Source organism: Scatophagus argus, chromosome 19 (genome assembly GCF_020382885.2).
Source record: "Scatophagus argus isolate fScaArg1 chromosome 19, fScaArg1.pri, whole genome shotgun sequence".
NCBI lineage: Eukaryota > Metazoa > Chordata > Actinopteri > Scatophagidae > Scatophagus > Scatophagus argus.
Window position 1 is genome coordinate 11,511,328 of NC_058511.1, and position 24,674 is coordinate 11,536,001.

General features: G+C 40.8%; 1 protein-coding gene across 3 annotated transcripts in view; it reads right to left on the bottom strand.

Moving 5' to 3' along the window:
* nbas (NBAS subunit of NRZ tethering complex) overlaps positions 1 to 24,674 on the bottom strand; it is a 137,921-nt gene that overhangs the window by 21,442 nt on the left and 91,805 nt on the right. For all 3 annotated transcript variants that reach the window (XM_046373882.1, XM_046373884.1, XM_046373883.1), the window contains 4 exons: positions 24,174 to 24,398; positions 20,712 to 20,902; positions 15,770 to 15,859; positions 14,859 to 15,042 (listed from right to left, as the gene is read on the bottom strand). In XM_046373882.1, the coding sequence (XP_046229838.1) occupies positions 14,859 to 15,042; positions 15,770 to 15,859; positions 20,712 to 20,902; positions 24,174 to 24,398 (690 nt within the window). The remainder of the gene's footprint in view (positions 1 to 14,858; positions 15,043 to 15,769; positions 15,860 to 20,711; positions 20,903 to 24,173; positions 24,399 to 24,674) is intronic.

The following is a 24,674-nucleotide window of genomic DNA, read 5'->3' on the forward strand; positions in this document are numbered from 1 at the left end:
AGCCAGTTGCAACCACTGATACACAAGGGTCAGCAAACAAGACGATACGCTATAAAAACATTTCTGTGGCACAGAGAGCAGCACACGCACACAGGCATGAAAGCAAACACACAAACAAAAAAAGCCGCTAGCTCTCACTGCCTGTAATTTCAGGCTTCAGAACCTCCATTTTTTCTGCTGGCACAGAAAACAGTGCTGTTAAATTATGCCGACCACATGCTACACGCTCGCCCACTGTGACTGGAAGTAGCCATGCTTTTAGCAAAACGATACACAGGGACACAGGAAACGAGAAGAAAAGCATAGAAATCAAGCAAGCAGACGGGGAGGCTGAAGTAAATGAAACATGACATCTAGTTGTTACCAGCAGCAACGTTATTGCTCTTTGACAACCTTTTACATTTCAACACAGGAAAAAGTGAAAACCTCAGTGGATGTTGGGGCTTGTGTGTACCTTGGTGTGTGTAAAGTGATACTGTAAAATGGGTATTACAGTTTTCCAACTGCTTTGATTTGTTCATGAATTGGTTATGAAATTTCATGACCCCTTATTGCATTAGAAAGCAATTTTGATGGGTATAATACAATATACGTGAGTATGGGGATTTTCACCTCGTTGACATTGGCTTTATCTCTTTGCAAATACACACACACACACACACTCCCACTTGAAGACTGACTACAGTGGCATCAATCCCAAAGTTTTATAAAGTTGTTGAAGAACATAATCGCATGCACATTTCTATAGGACAAACAGCAGCTACAAAGTGTGTTGTAATTTGTCCAAAACAGCTTGTGTAGTCAGACAGGGTATCTTCTCCACTGATTAAAAACTGGAGTGCAGTCTAACACTGCTATCAGCATATGATAATAAAACAGTGGGAAAAAAGAGAGCAAGGGTGTGTGTGTGTGTGTGTGTAAGAGAGAGAGATGGAGAGTTGGGAGGCACTTTGGGACAAATAGATACGCAGAGCAGAAAACCGTCATGTGACATGTGGGTTAAAACACACACACACACACACACACACACACACACCAAAGGATAAAAAGAAGTATAAAAGACTGCAGTAGTGTGTGTATGTGTGTGTGACTGTGTGTGTGTGTGTGTGTGTGTGTATGTGTGGAGGGGGGTGTTACACAGATGAAAGTGGAGTCATCTTTTCCTCCTGAGTTATTGGCATGAGACGTCTTTCACACACTTTAGAGGAGGACACACACACAAACATACACATAAAAACATAATAAGAATCTGCAAACAGGCACGCAGGTGTGCACACGCAATCAAAATCAATCAGCTGAATGCCACTGAAACAGAGCTTCAATAAACTCCTCTGAAATAATTTCCTCCATATGTCTCCATCTTTTCCTGAAGGAATAAACTCTCACTAAGTAAATATTCTGACATCAAAGCGCTCTACTGTAGTCTTTTAAATTTGAACTGCTTTCAGCACACAGGTGACAGTTGAAGGCAATAATATAGATAATTTTAGACACACACACACACACACACACACAGGGTGCTTGAAGAATGCCCTGCTCTAAACTAAATCTGCTCAGGGTAACATTAGGGTTGTGTTACCACTGACTTGAGCTCCAGACTCAGCTTTGAGGTATTTATATTTATAGACCATAAGCGTGTTTACCAAAACAGCAAAAATCTAATGTGCATATTTAGAATCTACAGGGGGTTTGAGCCAACAGACATCTTCACCAAACTCACCAGCAATTTCATAGTAATGTCGCTTAAATACACAGATTCAAACCTCATTCAAGGAGTTCAAGCCAGCATTTTATGAGCCATTTGTTAAATCTGTAGCAGTGTCACTTTGATCAATGGTGTCACATCAACTTGGGCTTGGCGGCTGGCTAAGTCAAATGTCAGTCTACAAAACACTGCAAAAAACAGTCTAAGGAATAAAAGGTAAACAAAGGATTGCAAAAGAAAGAAACCATAAAGTCTTTCCTTGCACTAAGAAACATGTGTTTAGTCCATTTCAGACACTGAGGAAATGTCCTAACAGTGCGGGTTACAGATAACAGAACATGAACGTTTGAGGTTGGTGAAAGATGCTGACTGACATTTACTACTGCATATTTTGTCAACATACCGCACACATAAAGCAATGGCACCTGTAAATGAGAACTGTCCTGAGTGCTGAAAGGCTCTGGGGAATGAATGAAGTCCTGTTGGAGCACTGTGTTTCATATTATGGTTTGATGAACTGAATGGTTGATTATCCTTTGTTGTCCTGTCATACTAAACAGCCTGTAGGTGATTTATGGCATTCAAGTCAGCCTGACAGAAATGTAATGTTCTTTTTTTTTGTTTGTTTGTTTATTTTTTGAGTGATTTATAACCTTAAATGACAACTAATATACTGCATGCACCTTGTAAATTACTTTACATGTATGTTGACAAAAACAATACAACAGCAGGGATACAAATAAAAAAATAAATCAGCTGCCCTTCAAGTTGTTTTGGTGCAAGCATCAATTTGGTCTTCTCTCAGAGAAACTGCAGCATCATACAATTAAGATACTAAATGAGAACACTGGGATCAAAGTGTCAGTCAGCATATGCAAATTAGGAGCCTGCTTGAAAAATTTCATCCCACTTACAATGTGAACCCTCCTCCAGCACTGATTAAACTTTCAGTGTCAAAGAGGTTGAGTCAAAACAAATGAAGATATTGGCCAATTTGTTAAGTGACACTAGAGATGACGACAAATACCAGCAACTGGGGCTATTTATTTCAATTTTCATTAATATAAAATAAGCTGCATGGGTCAATGCATAACGATTGAATATTAGCTCCCGAAATGATCAAATTACTTGAAATAAAGGTTTGTTTTGATAGATTCCATCACTGACTAACACATACAAGATATCCTGGGACACGGAAAGTTTAAACACTGGTTTTCCTAAGGATGGCTTGGACAGAACATTAGATTAACATTTACTTTGTTACAAGTATTAAAATCACTGCTTTATTTGACATCAAATCAGATTATTTTCAGATGCAAATATGAGTCACATCAATTTTGAACTAAGCACAACTTTCAACCTCAAATAACAACAGAAAGACAGAAAGAGGAGGTGTTTTTAAAAATTTCCACCAGTATTCAAATCACATACTGTTTCATCTTGCTCTTAACCAAACCCATGTAATCAGGTTGTGCTGTTCTCATGTGTCTGATCAGTCATTTAATACAGCAGTCTTGGAATATTTGTTGCCTTACATGAGGTTTTGTGGGGGCAAAACCAAAAGAGCCCATAATTAAGACTTACGTATGACTGATCTCTAAATATACCGGCTATGGACAGTCTTAGATACAGCACACAGTGTCCAGTGGTTCCAGCTGTTTATCGTGGATGTGTCCCAACTGCATTAAATTATTAATCGCCTCTGCTAACATTAAAAGAATTTTAAACAGTTTTCTGACATGAAACACTCAGTGAATGAGACAGTGACTATATCAAGCAGCAAAAGCTATTTATTTAAAGTGTGTGGTAATTGTTTATAGTCGTCCAGTGATGTGAAGAATTACAGTCAAGATGAGAGCCTGCTCAACTCAGAAGATTGCAGCGATTGATCAATCCAGCTCATACAATCTATGTCTGATTTGCTGTAAATGATCAAAACAACATGTTGGATTAAAAACAACCTGAGATATTTCAAGTCTGGAAATGTTGAACAGAAACAGCTCAGTCCTTCATAATCTGCAAGACATGTCTAAGCAATAATTTATGAGACGTGCCAACAATCAGTACTGCTGGTCAAGCTGAAGTTTGTTTCAAGTTTAATAATTACCACTTGAACTTCTAACATCAATGACTCTAACCAGATGTTAGAAAACAGTACACAGTCACGGCTCAGTCTCTCTGTCTGACCTTTCAAAACACACTGTGGCAGTAATTGCCAACTGCCAGAATACACGCTGACCACAGAAAACAGGATGTTTAGTTGGTATAAAATTCAGGTTCACAATCTTAATTCAGCTTATTAGCAAGCCATGGTTTCCTGTGTGGCTCTAAAGAAAAGAGCACAGCCAAGGTTGATGGGAACAAATGAAAATTTTGCTTCATTAAGTTTCATTCACTGCATCATGCCAATAGCTTAATAGCTAACAAAACTACAAATATCAGCCTACTGGCGGTGCAGTGAAAAGAAAAATCAGATCACCAAAGTTAATCAAAACTGTCCTTCATGAACCAGAGGTATATGTACCATATTTTATTGCAATTCTTTAAGTGAGTGCTGAGATATTTCAGTCTGGACATTTAGATGAAAACCAGATTCCTATGGGAATGTTCAGTCAGGCTCCTGATATGGACTGCTTCAAAACAATGAGATAATGGAATTGATATGAAACATCTAAGTAATAGAAAGGGACGCTTATATTACCACTTCTCTAGGCCTGAACAGGTTCACACGTCAGCACATACAGATTCATACGGCCAATCCATCTTAATAAAGCCAACAAAAGCCCCGTTTAGACATCAGTTATGACTGACCTGGACACATCAAGTCTTCGTAGCTGACATGAGCAGACCTTGTGAAAGACTTGTTGAAGAATGTGGTGAACACATCATCATGTGCGTGACGTGATGGTAAAGATCAGTGTTGTTATCACTGTCCATGTCCACAGCTCTCGCCCTCTCACTCGTCACATCTTATTATCTCTGCCAATGATGATGGCCTTATCAATCCCACCTTTCTGTTAAATGAGCGGGATAAAAGAGGATAGCATTTTTTTATTAAATATCATGACATGAAAAATGCTCCAGAGTCCACTTTATCATTTAATGGTGTCAGTTTGTTAAATTCGTCAGTCTTCAGGTTACTGTTTTTTTCTTTTTTTCTTTCTTTTTTTGAGGTTTTACAATAAAGACGGTCATGACCTCTCATAATTTATTTTGAGTTGTGACATGTTAGTCTCTAAACTATTTTTTCACATTTGATTCCATTTCTTGTACCAAAGCCAAAAGCTCTCCTGGACATGGCCAGGTACTTAATCAAAGGTGGATACTTGACCCACTCCTTTTTCCACCTGCAAACACAGTACCAATCATGGTGACTATTTCATTGAGGTTTTCTTATCTACATACACAATGTGTCCAGAAGTCAGAAAGTATTGACTCTAGAAGCAATAAATTGGAGAAAAAGGAGTTTAAACTTTAATTGGCAAGATATGTAGATAATTAGGGCGGCACAGTGGTGCAGTGGTTAGCACTGTTGCCTCATAGCAAGAGGGTTCCAGGTTCGAATCCCGGTCTGGGCCCTTCTATGCGGAGTTTGCATGTTCTCCCTGTGCCTGCGTGGGTTTACTCCGGCTTCCTCCCACAATACCAAAAACATTGGTATGCACATTAGGTTAATTGGCTACTCTACATTGCCCCTAGGTGTGAGTGTGAGAGTGTGTGGTTGTCTGTCTTTGTGTGTTGGCCCTGTGATTGGCTGGCGACCAGTCCAGGGTGTACCCCGCCTCTCTCTTGCTTTAGTTGCCTGTCTGTATCTTTGCAGCAGGTAATGCATGAAGTGTGATAAATCAGTAAAGTAGTTGCTACATATTTTAATGTCCCTGTACATTTCTATAGAATAATAATGATTTATTTGGTAAAACAGTTGCCATAAAGTCAGATGTTGGTCTTAACTAATTTTTGACAAAATATATTATATTTTAATTGTGAAGGGCAGCATAGCAGTCAGCAGTTACTTAAATTAGAAACAAAAACGTAAGCTCTGACACTGCAAGGCCTGTGATAATGTAACTATAAAAACAATACAGATACAAAGGATTATCTTTGATCACAGCAGTTTTTTAATCTTGAGAATCAACATCTGTTTAAAAATATTTGCATCACAAACAACACTACACCTGGCAATTCAGTCAAGGTAACAGTCAAGTTTGTTAGCCTTTCTGGGTTAAGTCAAAGATGCATCATTTCTTCCTGAATTTGTGAATGTATGAGCCCTTGTTTAAACACACATGAACTTTTGCCATCATCAACAAATCTGCCTGACAATCTTTTCTGTGACTTGGCAATTATGTCAGTCCTTGGCCTAATGGGGTGGGGGTGGGGGAACAGGATGTGGGCATGTCAGTGAATTGGACGAGGAGTGCCAGTGGAGCCGTGGGATCCAGAGATCTCTGTGTCTGGCCTTTACTGAGTGTGCTCTGAATGAGCTCATCAATATTCATTGACCCGCTCTGGCTAATGTCCCCAGCGAGAGGCTGAATAAAGTTGCAGAGGTCGCACACTTCACAAGGGGAGAGAGAGGTAGGAAGACCGAGGGAGAGAATGAGCGATGCTGAGAAAGTGAGCAGGGATGATAAGAGAGCGCAGATTTCAGACAAAATGAGAGCAAAGAGAAGCAAACACCAAAAGGGCAAAGCCTCGGGGCCTGTAGGGGGTTAGAGAGTTTATTACGACTTGAAAGTGCAACACATAAAACATGCAGAGAGAACATAAGCGCAAAGATAAAGACACACACGCCCGTAGAGAACAAACAAATACACACACACCCATGTGCATGCAAAGTATGACATGACAAGATGAGTGCAATGACAAACAAATGCAGCTTCTCCAACCTCTCCCTCTGTTTGCTATGCTTTTTCTTGCTCTCTCCCTGAAGTCTGGGGTAGATCTACACTGTATAACATGACACCTGAGAATACATAACGGTACACGCCTCAAGAGAGGAAGAAGAGCAAGATAAGAGACAGAAGACAAAACACAGAAGGGGAGTGGTTAGAAAGGATGAGGAGATCAAGGTTAAGAGGAAAGAACGAGATGGTAGCTTGAAACCGTCCTGACACACAGACATCAATATCTAGCATGCACACATGAGCAGCCTTTACAGTATATTTTAATATTAAATCCATTTGTGCCAAGCTCTCCTTAATCATGCATGCGTATAGGGGCCGATGAATATTCAAGATGTGAGGAAGGCCAAGGAGAAGGGAAGATATTAAATTACATGGTGTGCGTGCACTGACACGCATACACGCGCGTGCGCGCACGCACACACACACACACACACAAAAACCCACATGGTTAGACACACAAACACCTGCAATTACTTAGGATGAATATCAGTTAAAAGCTCACAAATATGTTAAGGCTGAATAATACCAGCTGACAAAAAGCCTTTACGTCTTTGCCTGGTGCGACAGCACAGCAAAAAAAATGTGCTAAAAGAGATAATGGTGCATGAGTACCTCCACTTCATCTCAGATTTTATCATCTTTCTCCCTCCTTCTTGTCTGGCTCTTGCTGCCCACTCCTATAACTTCAACTGTCCTCAGGCTCTTTTCTCCTTATTTCTCCTCTTGTCTGTCTCCCTCACCACATCCCCTCTTTTCTTGTTTATTTTATTGCACTGCCTCCTCTGAGGTGTTTTTTGACTGAATCATCAGTGATCCCACTGAGATGACAAAGTGTTGTGCTTTTCTCTCCTGGCTCCAAGTTAAAAACAAAGCATAAATAAAGTTTTCACAAGGAGCCGAGGGGGATAGATAAAAGCTGCCAAAACAAGTGGAATTATAGCTGGGGCTTGGCTATCAAGACAATGACCCCTGACCTGTTGTATTAGAGTGTGGCCATAAGACAGCTCATTCAACTCTATCACATTTATTATTTATAGACTTGGAAAAGACTGCTCTCTCTCTCTCTCTCTCTCTCTCTTCTTGTGTAACCCTCTCCCTCCAGTCTAAGCTCATTCACTTTCACCAAACAAATCTTTCTCGGCTTGACTGCCTTGCTTCTCCTCTCCATATGGCTTTCACCTCTGCAAGGGTCTGTCCTATTTTTTTTCCACACACTCCCTGGTGGGACAGTTCCTGAAGTTCTACAGTTTTCAACTTTTCTGACACTGGATCAAGACAGCCTAACCATTGATTTGTTAATATGTAATAGGTGAGAATGCGTTTGTGCACCAGAAGGGCCAAAATGGCAATGATCAGCTACAGACAGAACACACTGTCCAGTCAACCAAAAACACTCCCCTGTCATGTTTCTGTTTGTATTCCTGTCCTATAAAACAAATACTGCAGTTCCAACAGAATGGTGTTGCATCCAACTGGATACTCCTTTTTGTGTTCTTTCATTGTTATTCTATATCTTACCTGCAGGGATGAGGCTTATCTTGTCGATAACTGTGGTTTTAATATTTAAATATAGGACAGGTAAAGTGGGATGGGATGTGTTACATACTGATTAAACATGAACACTCTTGAAAATTCACACATTTCAAATTTTCATGGATGTTAAGGTGGACTATATGCTTATGCATGTGGCATATCTGTTTGAGTTGTGTGCATATGTCCAATCCCGACAAGTATATGGCTCTTACTTGTATAACTAAATACTCTGTCCCATATAACTAGGCATGAAACCAGATTTCTCTAAAGCTGAGACATGATCAATAATGGGCGGTCATGCAGGCCCCTGAGAATAAATGGGTTTGTCAAAGGTTGCCTCAAAATTTAGACCTTTCATCGAAAATGAAGTGAAGAGAAATCAAAATGTGACTCGAGAAAGTCTAATAACAACTAGGTCTGGGTTAGAGTGTGAGGTCCAGAGGCTGCGCAGCTGCAGAACAGAGGCTGACAGAGTGCAACTACACAGCCTGCTCTGCTCTGCTTGCCTCAATTCATCCATATTAGATAGATGGCACACTACAAGGCCAAACAGCACACAACCAAAACAATGTGTTACGGCAAATGATCCGTGACACTGACAGGGAGAAAGGGGGCTTGTAGCATGAATCAGCTATCACGGCTGATGAGCCTAGATGATGACTTTTCATGCACGTACACACACGTGTGTAGGTGATCTTCCCCTGTGCTCTACAACATTTAGAGTGCACACAGGGGTGAAGACCTTGATGCAATGATCAAGCTCACCTTCCTTTCCTATGTGTGTCTTGATATATATGTATATGTGTGTGTGTGTGGACATTCATTTCATAACAACAAACATTACTTGCCTTATCCTAATCCTTACCTTAACCTAGCCGTAACCTCAGCCTAACATTAACCCTAATATTTATGATTTACTTTGCGGGGAACAGATTTTTGTCCCCACAACTACAGGAATATGTGTGTGCGCGCGTGTGTGTGTGTGTGCGCGCTTTCGGATTTAGCACAATAATATCTTCACGGTGAAACGTCTGATGTCATCTCTTTGTCTGTGAAATGCTATAAACAAATGACCCTCAGTATACTGTTATTAGTGACATAAAGGCCAAATGCGCACAGGCACAACAGACCCTCCGATCTTGATGGTGGTGACATTTGGAGGCCCTGCTGTTATGACTAATCATTCAAAATGAAGTCACAAAATCTATCCCGAGCTTCACCTCTCATGCCCTGCCTCCTTTTGCTCCCACATCACCCGCCTCCCCCCTTTTCCTCTCTCTACCTAAATGTCAGCATTTCAATTGGGCTCATTAGTACCTCCATTTATAGGTGTCTTTGTGTGTGTCTGTGTAGTGTGCTGGGATGCAGTGGGAGTGGGGGAAGATGATGTATTGGAATAGTAAGTGGCCTGTTGTGCTCTTCTTCTGTTGTAATATCATCTCTGAATCTTTTTGTCTCTCTGTTTGTCTCTGATCCATCATTACCCACCCCCCTCTAATTCTTTCTCTCCGTTTCCCTCTGATCCATCATCGCTGGGTGTGTGCTAGGCAGCAGCTGTGAATCACGCAGTGGCCTTTCCACCGACATGGCCCAGCCTGACCCGGGATGGACACCACTGGGCTAAAACAGCATCCATCATGATAGCACTGGCCTAGTCCTATCACAGAGTGGCATGCTGGAGTGCATGTGTGTTTGTCTGTATGGATGTATAATACAAACCCCCTCTGTATATGAATGAGGCTATATGGACAGAAACATGCAGACTGCAGATATACGCAGGCAGGGGAGGGGGAGGAGGAGGCCTGAACAGAAAATGCAAAAAAAGAATACAAGACTTTTCAAATCCAAACCCACTGTGAGGATCTGAGGATTTCTTGATGTGCTGTCAAAGAGGTGTGTGCGCAAGGCAATGAGGCAAGGATGGAGGATTACACAGTAAGCGAATCAGATCTGTAGGAATACAAAATCCAGCCTTGAAACAAACACAATCGGGTTATCTGGATACTGGAAAACAAAGAGAAAGAGAGAGCTGTAGAATAACCTCTGAGCTAAATCAGCCGTCATAACCACAGATACTGCCCACTGAATTTAAATTCAGTCAGAACACAGTGATGCCTGGTAATTCTATAACTTAGATATGTGAGCTACTGGAAATTATTTTAGTAAAACTATTAAGACCCTGTGATTGACTGGTGACCTGTGCAGGGTGCAACCCACCTCTCACCCAGTGTCATCTGGGATTGGCTCCACCTCACCACAAAACTCTCAGGGATAATCAGTCCTAGCAAATGAATGGATGGATGGATAATAAAGACCATATTTAAGGTGGCGAAAAGTAATGACTGTGTAGTGTGAAAGGGTTTGCTTGAAGTGACAAAACAATGGGTAATGTAAGGTGTTCCCCTAAACTGTGCGGAGCTTTATGTCACTTTTTATGTCATTGTTTTGCTTTTTTCCAGCCCACAACATCACACTCTCGGCTCTTGTAGTGTTATTTTCAGCCACAGAAGGCTGGTGTTTTCATATTAAAGGCTCTTAAAAACCCACTACGCACTACCTGCTTGGCCAACCAGGTAGCAGACAAAATTATAAGTAGCTGGTGATATAGTGAAGTATTTAGTAGCTAAACAGAGACATTTCGTCAAGAAGTTAGATGTTGTGCTAAGCTAAGCTAACTTGCTGTTGGCTGTTCATCAATTATCTAAAGCAAATAAGTGTCAAACTCATTTGAGTGTTTCTGGGCTGAGACACTGAAGTGTGATCTGAGAAGAATTTAAAGAATCATTAATTGAAAAAAAAATTAAATAAATTTATTCTGTAATGATGGCCTGAAGTGATTTCCTCATTGACCTTATTTGCTGCTGTTCATTTTGGTCTGTCAGGCTGCCAACTGGAAGGTCTCCAACCAAAGGAGTCACAGTCTGAGCTAATCTTAAAAAAATCATATCAGTAGTATTGCTCTAAGTTATAAAACCTTTTGGCAACAAAACTAATACTGATATATCAAAATTCTCTTTCTGCTTGTCCCCTCTGCCAAATGGTCAGAAGTCAAGGTCATTTCAGTAGGGCAGATAAATTCACATGCTGTAGTAGTGACACACCACCTTGACATCATCATTTAGACTATTTACCACAAAAAACCTTTTCATAGACTGCATCTTTGGAACCCAGATCTAATGACTTGCTTTCAACTCTCCTGGTGTGTTTTTAAGTAATATCCACTGTTCAACATCGATAGTTTGCCGGGTTCCAATGAAAAAGATGACTATAATACAAAGCCAGCATCGCGTCTGGAATTTATCAATGCCAATTAAAGAGGCCAATTTATAGAACAAGTGACAGCAGTTTTGATCCTAAGTAATTACTTGATCAATTACAAAACTGTAGTTTCATCCCCTCTAATTTCCTCTCTCTTGATCAATGAGCACATTTTGATTTCATGCTCATTCTTATAATTACTCTTTCCCAAAAACTAAACCTTTTGAAATATTAGTTCCTTTCTCTTTATCTACCACAGAAACAAATACAAAATATACAATTAATGATTTTTGTGGTCCCCAGGGGGCTTTCTGAAATACTTTTGTCCACTTCTGATTAATCTAAGACATTTTAGTATTGTTGATAAGTGAGACAGAGAGAAAGAAAGGAATACAAAGAGAGGTGGAGTTAAACACTTTCACAGGCAGGCAGAGGAAAAGGATGGGAAGAGACTCATTTCTAAGATCAAAGCGACGTTTTCTTCTGTCTTCAGTCTTCACTTACATCTTTTTCCTGAATTAAGACGCTCAGTGCGCATATACAGTATTTTTGCGCATGTTTGTACATGTGCACGCATATTAATGCAGTGAAATGTCTGTACAGTAAAGCTGTGAGTGTATTGTGTGTGCGTGTCTGTCTTTGTATGTGTGTGTGTGTGTGAGAGAGAGAGAGAGAGAGAGAGAGAGAGAGAGAGAGAGAGTGCATATAGCTATTTTGCAGCTGCCTTTGATCGCAGGCGACAGTGCTAATCAGATGCCTTTGTCAGAATGGCAAACAGACAGTGGCGGAAAAGGAAAGATGAGAGAAACTCCAACTTAAACATACTACTGCTATCAGTTTCACTCACAAACTGTGGCTTGACAGCACGGTTGTCATGGAAATCACAGCAGGCAGTCTCTGTGTGTGTGCAAGAATTTGTGGGTACAACACGGGAGGGCTGACTATGCAGTGAAACATGGATACAGTAGTTTATGTGTGAGTGTGTGAGTGTGTGTGTGTCTCTCTCTTGGGCAGCCTGTGGGACACAGTTAGTAGGGAGTTGTGCTGATTAGTTAAGGGACCGGGAGGACAGAAAAGTAACAATACCAACTCTGCACCATTTCTCTCTCCTCCTCTGTCTCCCTCCCTTTCTCTTTCTGGCTCTAAGCCAATGAGATGAGGTCAGACTGGGGCATCGCCACGTCTCTCGCATGGCCTCTGGGCACCAGCATGCTGCCACAAGTGCCAGTGCTGCTTACAGCCCAGCTAACATGATCACTGTGCCACTGCTTTTAGCCAGACAATGGCCAGCAGAGACAATGAAGTGTCGCTCCAATTAGGAAGCAAAATGTAATAAATTAAAGAGTGGGTGCTCGGTTTGTTCATGGCTTTGAATTTTTGCATCAGTGTGAATATTAAAAAATCTTTGCAACTAACAAGGAAATTTAGACTAATGAAAGCTAAATGAGACATTTGGCCTCAATAAAAACTTGCTCAGACATTTAAAGGTCTTTTGGTTGCCTTAAGAAGAGACAAGTGAGAGAAAATGGCACTTGATCCATAATAAGTGCAATTCTTAATCTTTTACAGGATTAATTAACTGATCACTTGGATGTAAGCTCCCTTAAGAGCACACGTGTGACCGCCTGTGTGTGTTTTGTCAGAGCTTGCCAAATGTCGAGTGTGCACCCAATTAGTTAAAGAGTCGGGGCCCACACACCTGTCTACCTGAGCTGACAATGGCCCACGGCTGAGCATACATTTACACATTAATTAACCAGCCTGGACCATTAATTAGTCAGTGAGGAAACTTAATGACTAACCATTCAGTGGTAGGTTGCACCACGGAGGGGAGAGGACGTGAGAAGAGAAGAGAAACGAAGATAAAAAAAAAAACAAAACCCAACCTCATTAACAAAATAAAGATTTCTGAAACGTACAGCTACAGTCCATTCATACCAAAGGTGTCCAGCCTGCAAACATTTAAATTTACTGTAGTTTCTTTACCACATCAATTGTAATTGAGACAAAAGAATACTTGTAGATCTTTTCTTTCCCACAGGTACTCGAAGTATCACCCTGAGGGGAGCAAAGTCAGGGTGGAGAGGATGTGTTTTGTTATATTTATGATAGTGTGTACATTGTGCTGCAAAGGTCATCTAATTGCTTTTGTTAGTGGCCTACTATCTTTCCTGCTGTCTTAACAAACAGCTTGTTTCTATTTACTACAGTCAAGTGCCCATACCAGGCATAGAGGTTGAAAACATGACTTCCCTTTGTCAGGCTGACATCCACTGTCCGGAGCAACAGGAGTATGTGAGACATAAGTATGTACAAAAATCCAGCTCGCTTTAACCCAGATACAGTACATGCTATTAGACACTACTGCAAATATGCACAGGATTAAGGGATGCTTACAAGCATTTATGTGTTGGTTTTACATTTACATAGACAAACAAGCTAATTCATCTCAATTAGGAAGACTAAAAGATCGCAAATCAAGGCACTTACACTTGTCAATAACCTAAAGTGCACTACCACAAACTGCTTCTGTTTCCACTCATTCAAATTAAGGTAATAATGGTCTCTTTCCATGAATAATTCACTGATGTGTGGTGCTATAGCCCTATGGAGGTTGGGTGATTCTGTGTCTTTTATCAAAAGTCAATACATTATTTACAGTCAATACATAACAGAAACATTTCTTAAGCTTCTGATTTCTTTTGAAATACAGAACAAACACACACATTCATACTCTATCAAATTTAGATGCACAACTGACATTTTCAATCAGATTTGCCCAGATCACGTATTTGTTTCTATAAATAAACAACTGTTTGTAAAAGGTCTTCGAGAACTGTAACAACTGAAATACCTTTTGTTATGAAGAATGACAAAAAGGCCTGAGCAGACCATATTCTGAGAACTAATATTGATTTCTTCCATAAAGAGTTAAATAGACAGCAGCATAATTTTCAATTTGTAATTCTTGGTCAAATAAGCCACATGAACTCTGCAGTGTTTGCATCAGATTCAGCCGCAACAACCATAAAAAGACATTAATTACACCTTACTTATCCCCTGGGTGGTACACCAGCTTTTTTATAGCTCAGAGGCCCATAATGTAACATAATGGGAATGTACGTGTCAACATTTACATGTTTCACGATGGGATGAGTAAGTAATTTATCCACCCTCTCGGCATCTTCACCACCCCATTTCTGCTCAGGTCTCTATCTACTTACCTCTTCTCTCCACCCATCAATTTCTAGTACATTTTCAATTTTCATTTGATATTATGACCTTGGAGAGAAGACATCTGTAGCCTCCTTCAGATCAAGTACCAGTGTTCTGTTTTTAGAGTGTTTGGGATTAAAGCTGTTTCTCAAGTAATATATACTTAAAATCTCTCACATTCGCACTTTGTGAGTGAGCGGGCTACTGATGAGTTCTATCTGCTTGTGCGTGCGGGTTACCTCTCTGTCTTTGAGTACAGCTTGAGTTCTGTAAAGCAGCAGCAGACGAACGTCGCTGTCTTGGAGGCTGAAGTTGCTCTCCAGGATCTGCAGCACGTCGATCCGAGGTCGCACAGGCAGAGACGCGTCACCGCAGAACGGATGCAACCAGGCCAGTAGGTCATCTGAAGTCACCTCGCTGTCGCTGAGGAAGGAGGGTAAGAAGGACAGCAGTCAGATAGGCGGAGCGAGGCGGAGATAAAAAGACAGACAGAGACAGAGCGGTAAGGTGTAAAGGTTCTTCGAAAAAAGACAGGCGTTATCAAGTGGTCACAAGCCTCATTTAAGGGTTTGTTTTTTTTCATCTTTTACAGGGCTCGAAAAGACAGAAATGCAGATGTATTCCAAGTCCTCAAGAATGCATTTTTTGTGTGTAAAGTGAATTTAGGCATTTAAATGGAAATCTTACTCACTAACCTCTGAGTCAATGCTTTATACATGAGGCTCCGCTGCTTTCTTTTTTGGATTGTGTTAAACTGAATGTTCTTGCAATTCCGGCTGTTGCTTGGACTACATGATGAATTTGTAAAAGTCACCTCAGAATTGTGCAAAGTCTGATGGGTATTTTCCTCATTTTTCATTAAGGAAATGATTAATCGAGAAACTAATCCAAAGGTTAATCTATAATCGAAATAATTGTTGGTTGCCTTGCAAATCGAGAGTAATGGCAGAAGAGAGACATTTGAAGTATGTGTGTGATTTATATTGTGACCCAAAAATTCTGGATGATGTACATGTTATTGGGATTGAATTATCTGACCTTCTCCTCAGTGAGGATAATTTAGTTAAAGTGACAGCAATAAATAAAAGATTTCTACAAATATTGTAAGAGAAAAGTGTGTGTGTGTGTGTGTAGCAGGTAGACAACCTACCCACTCTGAACACTGTTGTGCACAGCGGTCACCATAGCCTCCAGGACCCTGAGGGGCTGTGGGTAATTTGTCAGGGCGTCTGGGTCTCCACTGAAAAACAAACACATCACCACAATGTTGGGATCTCTGGTCATGTGCTCTGGAGAACAATAGAGAGGCCTACATGTGACCCATAAAGCCTGACTTAGAGTGACTAACCGTTAGAAATCTATTTTATGGCATACGCCTAGTCATAAATTCCTGAGTTCGAACCCCGAACGAGCACAGACATTGGCTGTGTGCCAGCCATCCCTAAGGAATCTACGGTGACGTCACTCAGGTAATAAAAGGTCACTGCGACCATCAGCCTTCGCTTTTTCCCCGTGCGTGCTGTGACAGTGAGAGCTTCTCCAGGCTCTCCAAATGTCCAAACCGCCAAAAGGGAGCAACAATCAAACGTTTTGATTAACATCATTTTAGATCCCGGGTCACAGTTCTGCAACTCGCAGGCCGAGAAACAGACTGCTGTATTTTCTCCGTAACTTTTCCTTTTTCCTTTTACCGACGTGGATCGCTGAACAATCAGCTGATCGCACGTTAACGAGCCGCGCGCCGACTTTGTTAAGGACGAAACAAAGTTTGTTAACTTTTTCACCGGTGATTTTCTCCGCTGCCGCCGAGAGATCAACACTCCGCATCTTCTGAATAACGGACCGCCAGCATCCCGCCGAGGACAACGCTGCGAACGTTTAAGCGGATCATCATTTCAAACTCCGAATGATCGGAGCAACGCAACGTAAGAGGCTTATGTCTGGGCAGAGATAGTGTAACGTAGGGTTGTTTACACATGATTTCTATAACTTTTAAGTGCTGCATTCATTGATTTTGTTTTCCGGTCGGTCATTTCCGCCGTTTCAGCGAGACCGCGCGTCACCAGTTAAAGGACCAATAGCTGAGCAGATAAGCTCCGGTTTACTGACTCCGCTATTGTGTGGTGACACGCGAGTTTCTAAAGAATTAGAGTGGATTATTTTATTGGGTTGTGTTTTCTTGTATTTTCATTTCTATCTTTCCTCACACTCTTCTTTCTGAACGGTGAGGCGAAAGTCCGAGCACGCGATCACGAACCGTAACCAAGGGGTACGTGGCGCTCAAAGGCTTCCGCCCATCGTTCCCTTCTGTGACCACATAAGCAACATCACGTTGGTTATCACCATCTTGGCTCTGAATAATACGGCCGGCGTATTCTTCGGTAGTCATTTGGAGTTTTGCTGAGTCATCACATGCGTGTGACTAGCTGTTTGTTTGCTGAGCCATCCTTCATGTGGTTGTTCATCCTGGTGTGCTGACCCCTCCTCATGTAGTCCTCCACCATTTTGGTTGTAGTTTCCCCACTCGCCATTCTGGTTGTAGCTCCTCCCCTCATGTGGCCATCCGCCATCTTAATTGTAGTCAGCCACTAGCTTGTTGTTAGCTGCTATCTTGTTAGCTGCTATCTTGCTAACCGCCATTTTGTTTGTTTTTAGCCTGCAGCTTGTTAGCCACCCTCTGGCTAGCTTGCTAACCGCCATTTTGTTTGTTTTTAGCCACTAGCTTGTTAGCCGCTACCTGGCTAGCTTGTTAGCCTCCATACTGTGTCATCATCTCTCTCTCACACACACCCATACATACACACACACACACACACCTGTATATATGCACACCTGTATATAGATATACTCTTGCTACTGTACCTGTGTTATCTTAGTTAATAGTTAATGGGTGTTGATAAAACTTAGATTATAATAGTGTTTATTACAAAGTGATACTTATCTATGGATGGTTGTTGCTGTTTAATAAATCCTGTTATAGTTTAACCTGTCGTGGTCTGTGGTTATTGTGTATGTACTTGTAATAACAGCTGAATTCATGACAGCCAGTGCTCGGATTCATCCTTCACAATTTTAAGAGACTGTTTTCCCATTAATTAATTTGGCTATTGGTCCCTGGTGACAGGGTGGTGCCCCGATATTTATGTGTATTAAGCATACACTGATTTTACTTTAATGATTATTTCCCATAATCATTGACTCTTTGCCAATAACCAAATTGCTCCTACTAAGTCGCACAACAACAATTATCTTACTTAATATGCTAATTAAGATTTTTCAAACCAAATTACAGAGGGACAACATCTGACTAGAAAAAAGAAAAAAAAATTAAAAGCTTTCTTCTTCGGGACAGCGTTAGTTAAAAACATGGCAGAGATTAAATGTTTGAAGCAAGCACAGCTTTGTAAAAATTAACCATCATGAAATTATTCAAAGTCCTAGAGATATGAAGCAACAATAAAAATGTTTAAAGCCGTCTCCATTATTACAAGCTCTGAGAGCATGTTGGTCAATTCACAAGAATATGTAATAATTTAATAATTTAGCTTTGATAAAAAAAAAGCTTCTCTTTACAAATCAGGTGTCAATGAGATGAGGTTTAATGACACATAATAGCAGGTGAGCTTAAAAAGGGTAATATGTGATCTTTTCTGCAGCGTCATTAGTGTATTTTCTTTCCTGGTGTGGCTGTGGACTGCTGCAGTGTGTGCACATGTTTGGTGTGTGTGTGTGTGTGTTGTAAAAGGAGGGTTATTTTTCACAAAGACAGAGAGGGGAAAAAGGGTGATTTCCCCTGACTCAACTCCCTTTTGCTGCTGGGCTCATGTACGCACGCACTCACACACACACACACACACACACACACACACACAGCATACATATAATCTGGCAAAAGGTGGACAGAAGACACAGTATTTTCTTCACTGCATTGTACCACTTACATTTTCTTTTTTTCAAAAGACACACAAACACAGAACAGTTATGACAGATACAAAAGATGGCCATTAGTGTGAGGCTTAAGTATGCCTGCTGCACCAGACTGAAGGCTTTGAGAGAGCCAAAAACAAGACCAGCTCATTCATACCTGCCAAGCACAATGCTTTGAGAAAGCACTGCAACAACAGGCACACACAAACACACACATGCACACACACACACACATACACACACAGAGCCATACTTGAATGCATAAAGGGATATTCATATGCAAGAGAACTGAGTGACACATTCAAGGGAAAGAACACCTCTGGTGAATAAGGCTATGGGTGCTTCTCCCATCCAACACACAGAATACACATAAATGGACACATAATGAGTGTGTGCATGTGTGTATATGTGTGGGTGTGTGTTGCTGTGGCAGCCGAATGAGATCTGGAGGGAAACAGCTGTATTAGACTGCATTAATTATAAGAAGATAATGAATCAGAGAAAAGGGGAAGAGTGTGTGCACGCAAGAAAGTCTGTGCGTGTTCATCAGGGATAGTGCCTTCACATCTACTTAACTACGAATGTGCAGGTGTCTGTGCACATGCACAAGAATACTGTGTCGTGTGTGTGTGCGTGCAAGTGTGTGGGTAAATTGCAGGTGTCATCTATCTGCACCATGCGCCATTGAGCAGCCATAAAGAAGCAGGAAATGAGGCAGGAATATAATCAAGGCGATTGGCACTCATTTATCAAGCCAATCAGTTGGTCCGATGATATCTGGCCCTGTCAGTAAAATCATGCTCGTTGGTCTGTCAAAAAGGACAAACATAAAAAAGCTCCACTAAAAATAAGCCTTCTAATTAAGCCTATGCATATGTTAAATGAAAACCACAGTGTGTTTCCAAATTTCCAAATCTGTCATTTTGGATGTTAATTTGTACAATATCAGAATATTTTCTGTTGCCCCAAAATATAGCAGCTTGGCAGACGCTTCGAGGTGAATCATCTCTCCCTTCCATTTGAATGCAGGGAGCAAGAAGACAACAATAAAATGCTGTAAGTCCAATTCCCACAGGCAGCTACTATAGATTCAATTCAACACTTCAGGCATTTGTTTTGACAGCACTTTCACCACCAACACACTGAGCCAAACTGGACCAATATACAGTGCATTTTCAGAAAACAACCAGCAGAGATCAAGGTAGTAGGTGTTGTGTTGGGGTGGCCTTCAATATTTTGGAACATACATCACAAAGCCCCCCTTTGAGGCTGAAATAGATATTGCTCTTAATCAGACTTGTTTTTAGAAAACATATTTCGACATACATGGGTATGTAATCTCGCCGGACAGGTATGAAAAGGATGTATGTAGATGATAATGTTGCTTGACAAGGCACGACAGTGAATGTAAAAGAGATTAAAATAAGAAAAAAGGGGAAATATATATACCAACCTGGCAACTTGATTTTCTTCCTGCCTTCGTTAGGTTTTCACACTGGGCGATATCTTTGGTAGCACACAGTGAATAAGCCTACAGCAATGTAATTTTCTCAACGCTGACCTATTATTAACCATTTTCCAAACAACTCTGCGCTTAGAGTGGAGCTACTGGTGTGCAACACCATTTATGATTTATCACCCAGTGATACCCACAAAAACAAACACTAACTTCGGAGGCAGGTATGCAATTCAACGTGTTCTGAGTCCTGAAGCAGCAGTTGTTGTGATTTTAGCTGATGATATGATAATTTGGCAACTACGATTACATGACTAATGTGATGTAATTACTAGTAGTAAAATAGTAACTAATACGTTAATATTCTTGCAGTAAAAATATATATTGTAATTTTAAGTCAGTGTCTTAAAATATTACTTTTTGTAATTTCATATGTGGGAGTTTTTCTTTAATGTTAATGAGATGATGTGAGATAATAATGTGTATGAGAGTTTTACAGATTTTCTCATCTAACGTAAGACAGTGAAAAGGTGTTTCCAAAATGTTGAATACCTCTAAGTGCCAAGTCATCCGTCTCCATGTCATTGTCAGTGGGAAGCGTTTGTGTACATGTGTATTGACAAGTCTTGGCTTGATGTTTCCACCTCAGAGTTTGTTTTTTACGGCGTATGTTATGAAGAAACAGTGCTATCACAGAGAGAGAAAATACCTGAGTGCGGCCACAACTCTCTCCACTGCATCACGAAGCACTGATTTGACAGACAGGTCTAGAGGTCCAACAGCCACGCACAGAAGCTCTCCAATGTGCTCCAGAGGCTGCCCGTCGGTGGCCATGGTGACTGCCAGCTCATGTACTTTTGACCTCTCAGATCGGGACAGATCATAAAGTTGACTATAACGCTGGAATACAGAAACACAGAGTGATGGCAGTGCAGACATTTTGCAGAGAAATATTTCAGGGCAAAAATGTTAAAAAAATCAAGCAACAATAAAACTTCACAGCATTGGGCCAAAAATGATTATTATTATTCAGAGAGAGTAATTGAAAAAAGGGATAAAGGCAGAGTAAAAAGAAAAAAAAGTCTGATTGCGGTGCAGAGAGTGCAAAGTTTAATGAGTGAAATTTGTCATTGAGAGATTTGTTCTCTACAGGTATTAACCCAGAGGGCAGCGTGGGTCTGAACCCGCTCACCCTCTCCACCGTCCTGCTTGTTTATCTCTCTTCCAATAAGAAAAGGCTGAGAATATCAGCCTGGGAAGTCAGAAATTATAATTGTTTGCGTGTATGTGTGTGTACCAGTCTGTATTTTTGTGTTTAAATGGATGTTAGAATGTTTAAGAAAAATAGTAGTTCCTCAAGAAAAAAATAGTTCCTCATTTTAAAATCTTTTCAGCACAAATGTTCATTATAAAATTAAAGCCATTCTTATGGTTATACTTTATTCTTCCGTAGGCAGAACTCTCACCTTTAAATAAACCAGGGCTGGGTATATACAGGCAGAATAGCTCTCATTCAAGGCCTCTCAACAGAAGCTGCAAAGAGCTGTGGTCTAACCTAAGAATGCACCATGTTAACACTAGCTATCTGTCAAGGTCTTGAGGCAAATGACTACAATGACTGGATGATAGAGGTGACTCCACAGTAAAGGCACAAGTATCAATGGACAAAGAAGTCAGCAACTACTGCAGTCAGAGAAATGAAAAGCTCAGGGTGTGACAGGTTTCAAAGATGCCACATGCACAGTAATGTTAATTATGCACAGCTTTGTTGTTTGCCAGAGGAAAACAAGAAAGAATATTAGTCAAGCAAAACTATGAGTGTTAGTGTTATCAGCAAAATGTGCTTAAAGTGCAAAAAGTAAAAGCACTCATTCTGCAGTAAACAATCACTGTCAGTAAGGTTGGGCAGTTCAGTGTACAGCAATGCATTGCATTCAATCAGAACATCATAACCTTGGAGTGTTGCTCTCCTGTTTTTTAGCTCAAAAACATAGGATCATTTGTTTCCCACCCATAATGGAACACATAACATACATGCTATTTATATTCATATGGTATATAACAGTCCCGATTTCATGACACATGGACAACATATATTAATGATGTATGACAATTAGTGGCAGGTAATAAAGTCCTAGTTTTAGACTGAAGTACCAGGTTGGGTGACATTTTGTGGTGCCATTGCTTCTAGCGGATCACATTCAACATGAATCTCAAATTTGGGAATCATGATTGTCTCTAGGAAAAATCTTTGGCCAGTAGAAGTGTGGGGGAGGTACCAGCTGCAAAGTGAGAAGAACAAGTATTTTTAGGTGTTATTTGTGAGTGAAAGTTTAATCTAGTTCCAGTTTTATTATTAATTTTGTGACATTTCAAATTTGATGGACAAACAGGCGCTGAGATTCGCTTAATGAGGTGCTTTGGGCATCTAGTCGAGATTCCTCCTGGTACAAAGATTATTTTTTTAAAAACAATGTAATTTTGCTTGCTGCAGGACTATGACCGCTAATCATCAAAGGCACGGCACACAGCACTGTGCTAAGGCAAATACTAATTTGCTCATAGCACAGTTATCTTTTCACAGCTACTCTCTGAGCACTGACCCAAGCTTTCATAAACACTGTATCATGGTATCGTACGATACAATATCCACAGTGTGTAATTTGCTGTCCTCGCGGCAGGTCAAAGTGCCTATGGTGGATTCCTCTACGATCCACTATTATTGCCAGCAGCTGGCCACGCACACTTGATAAATGACCACAGTATAACCAAACAGAGCCTACAGGGCTCCTTCTATCTATCTTTCTCTACCTATCTGCCCTTTCCTGGTTCTTATATCCTTTTTATCTATCTCCAAGGATACAATCTCTTCCTGCAACTGTGGCAGGAAGTTACACTGCAGAGGCTGGACTGTGTGTGCATGTGTGTGTATGACTGGCGCTACTTGCGGGGATTTAATTCAGACTAAAGACCAGTTAATTGGGGATGGCTGGTACAGCTGGGGACAAAACACATATGCCCAATTGAAAACAGCTGAATTTAGGGTGAGTGGTTAAGGTTAGGCTAAGGTTATGGCTAAAGGTTACGCAAGCAGTGACTAGAGTAGTGAATGGATTTAAGATGTGAAGTCTGTGTGTGTACCTGTGACTTAAACTTAGAGCAAAGTAAGGTTTGTATCTTTTTGTCTAGTGCTTATAAACGGAGATAATAAATGGCCTAAATATTGTAAACATGCACAGTGTAGGGGTCAGAAATTATCAGTTTTCATGGGTATCTCACGGTTGCATAGCAACACTCTTTCTAGCCCCACATTAATTTCGTGTATGCACACACACAGTCACAGGGAGGTGACAGTGGGGTAAGTCAGTGTGACTTTGTTTAATGAGATACAGCATGGTGTATGTACTGTATATATGGCCATGTGGCAGGGCTCATTTGAAACAGTAGCTCATAGTTTTACATGAATATAACCTTGACTAGTCCCAGTGAGGCCCGAAAGAGCTTAGTCGAGCAGAACCACCCCAGACATATACAACACACACGCGCATACACACACTCACACGCACATACAGACAGCTATCTGTATGTCCAGCTAAAGGTGACCCTGTGAGCAGGTAAGGAAGCAGGATGTAAGTGGTTAACTCTGTGTGTGTGTATGTGTGTGTCTCAAATATTGTGAATGACTCACTTAATCAAATAAGTTTCAGAAATTGACTATTGGGTCAATTTAGAAGTAAATAAAAAAACAGATGTAAAACATACACATTATTCATGTGTTCCCTGTAGATTACGCTGCAGTGCCTTTCGTGAAGTAAATGATTAACTTCTTTCAACTTTAAAAAAAATATTTTAACATGAATGAGTATATAACTTTTTTCCAAGCTTAACACTTTCTATTTTATTTTTGCATCACATTTGAAGAAATTTAAAAGTGCTTCCTACACAAATCCACAAGATTTAGCTGTATATAACTTAAAACAATTTACCATTTAAGCCTCGAACTGGTCATTCACCTTACTTTTACGCTAATGCGTTACCTTAAAGCGTGAATCTCTGCAGCAAACGAGCAGGGTGTTGTTACATTAACAAAACATTTAGAACACATTTACACAAAAAGAATGTCTCCCTCCTAAAAATAAGAAGGCTTAAATGTGTGGCAGATGGGGTCTACCTGCTGGCTCTCTTTGAGTGACAGAATTAAGGCATGACTCAGGGTGTCCAGGTGGGCCTGTGATTGCTGCAGGTGTGTTAGAGCCTCATCAAAAGTCATCCCTGCTGGGTCCGTCCCCTCCTGCTCCCCGCTACCGTCGCCTCCTCTCTTCCTGTTCTTTTCGCCCAGCTGGCGCAGGGCTTTGGTGGCTCGCTTTATCACCTCCGACCTCGCTTGGATGCTCAGCTGGAGACAGATTAGAATGGATGGAGAGAACAGAGGGATGAGAGGGAGGAACAGTACGAGGAAAGAAAATCAAATTGAGCAAAGAGAGGTGCACAAGTTATGTACATTAATTTCAAACTTTAACATGCTGAAGAGGGGCAGGTAGAACCCAATCTATCTGCACCAAAATACCATCAGGAACTTCAGCAGTGTGTGTGATGTGTCTGTGAGTGAGAGAGAGATCATAGCTGGAAGCCTTGTGTAATTGATTCAATTGAGTGAGAGCAGGTTAACCAT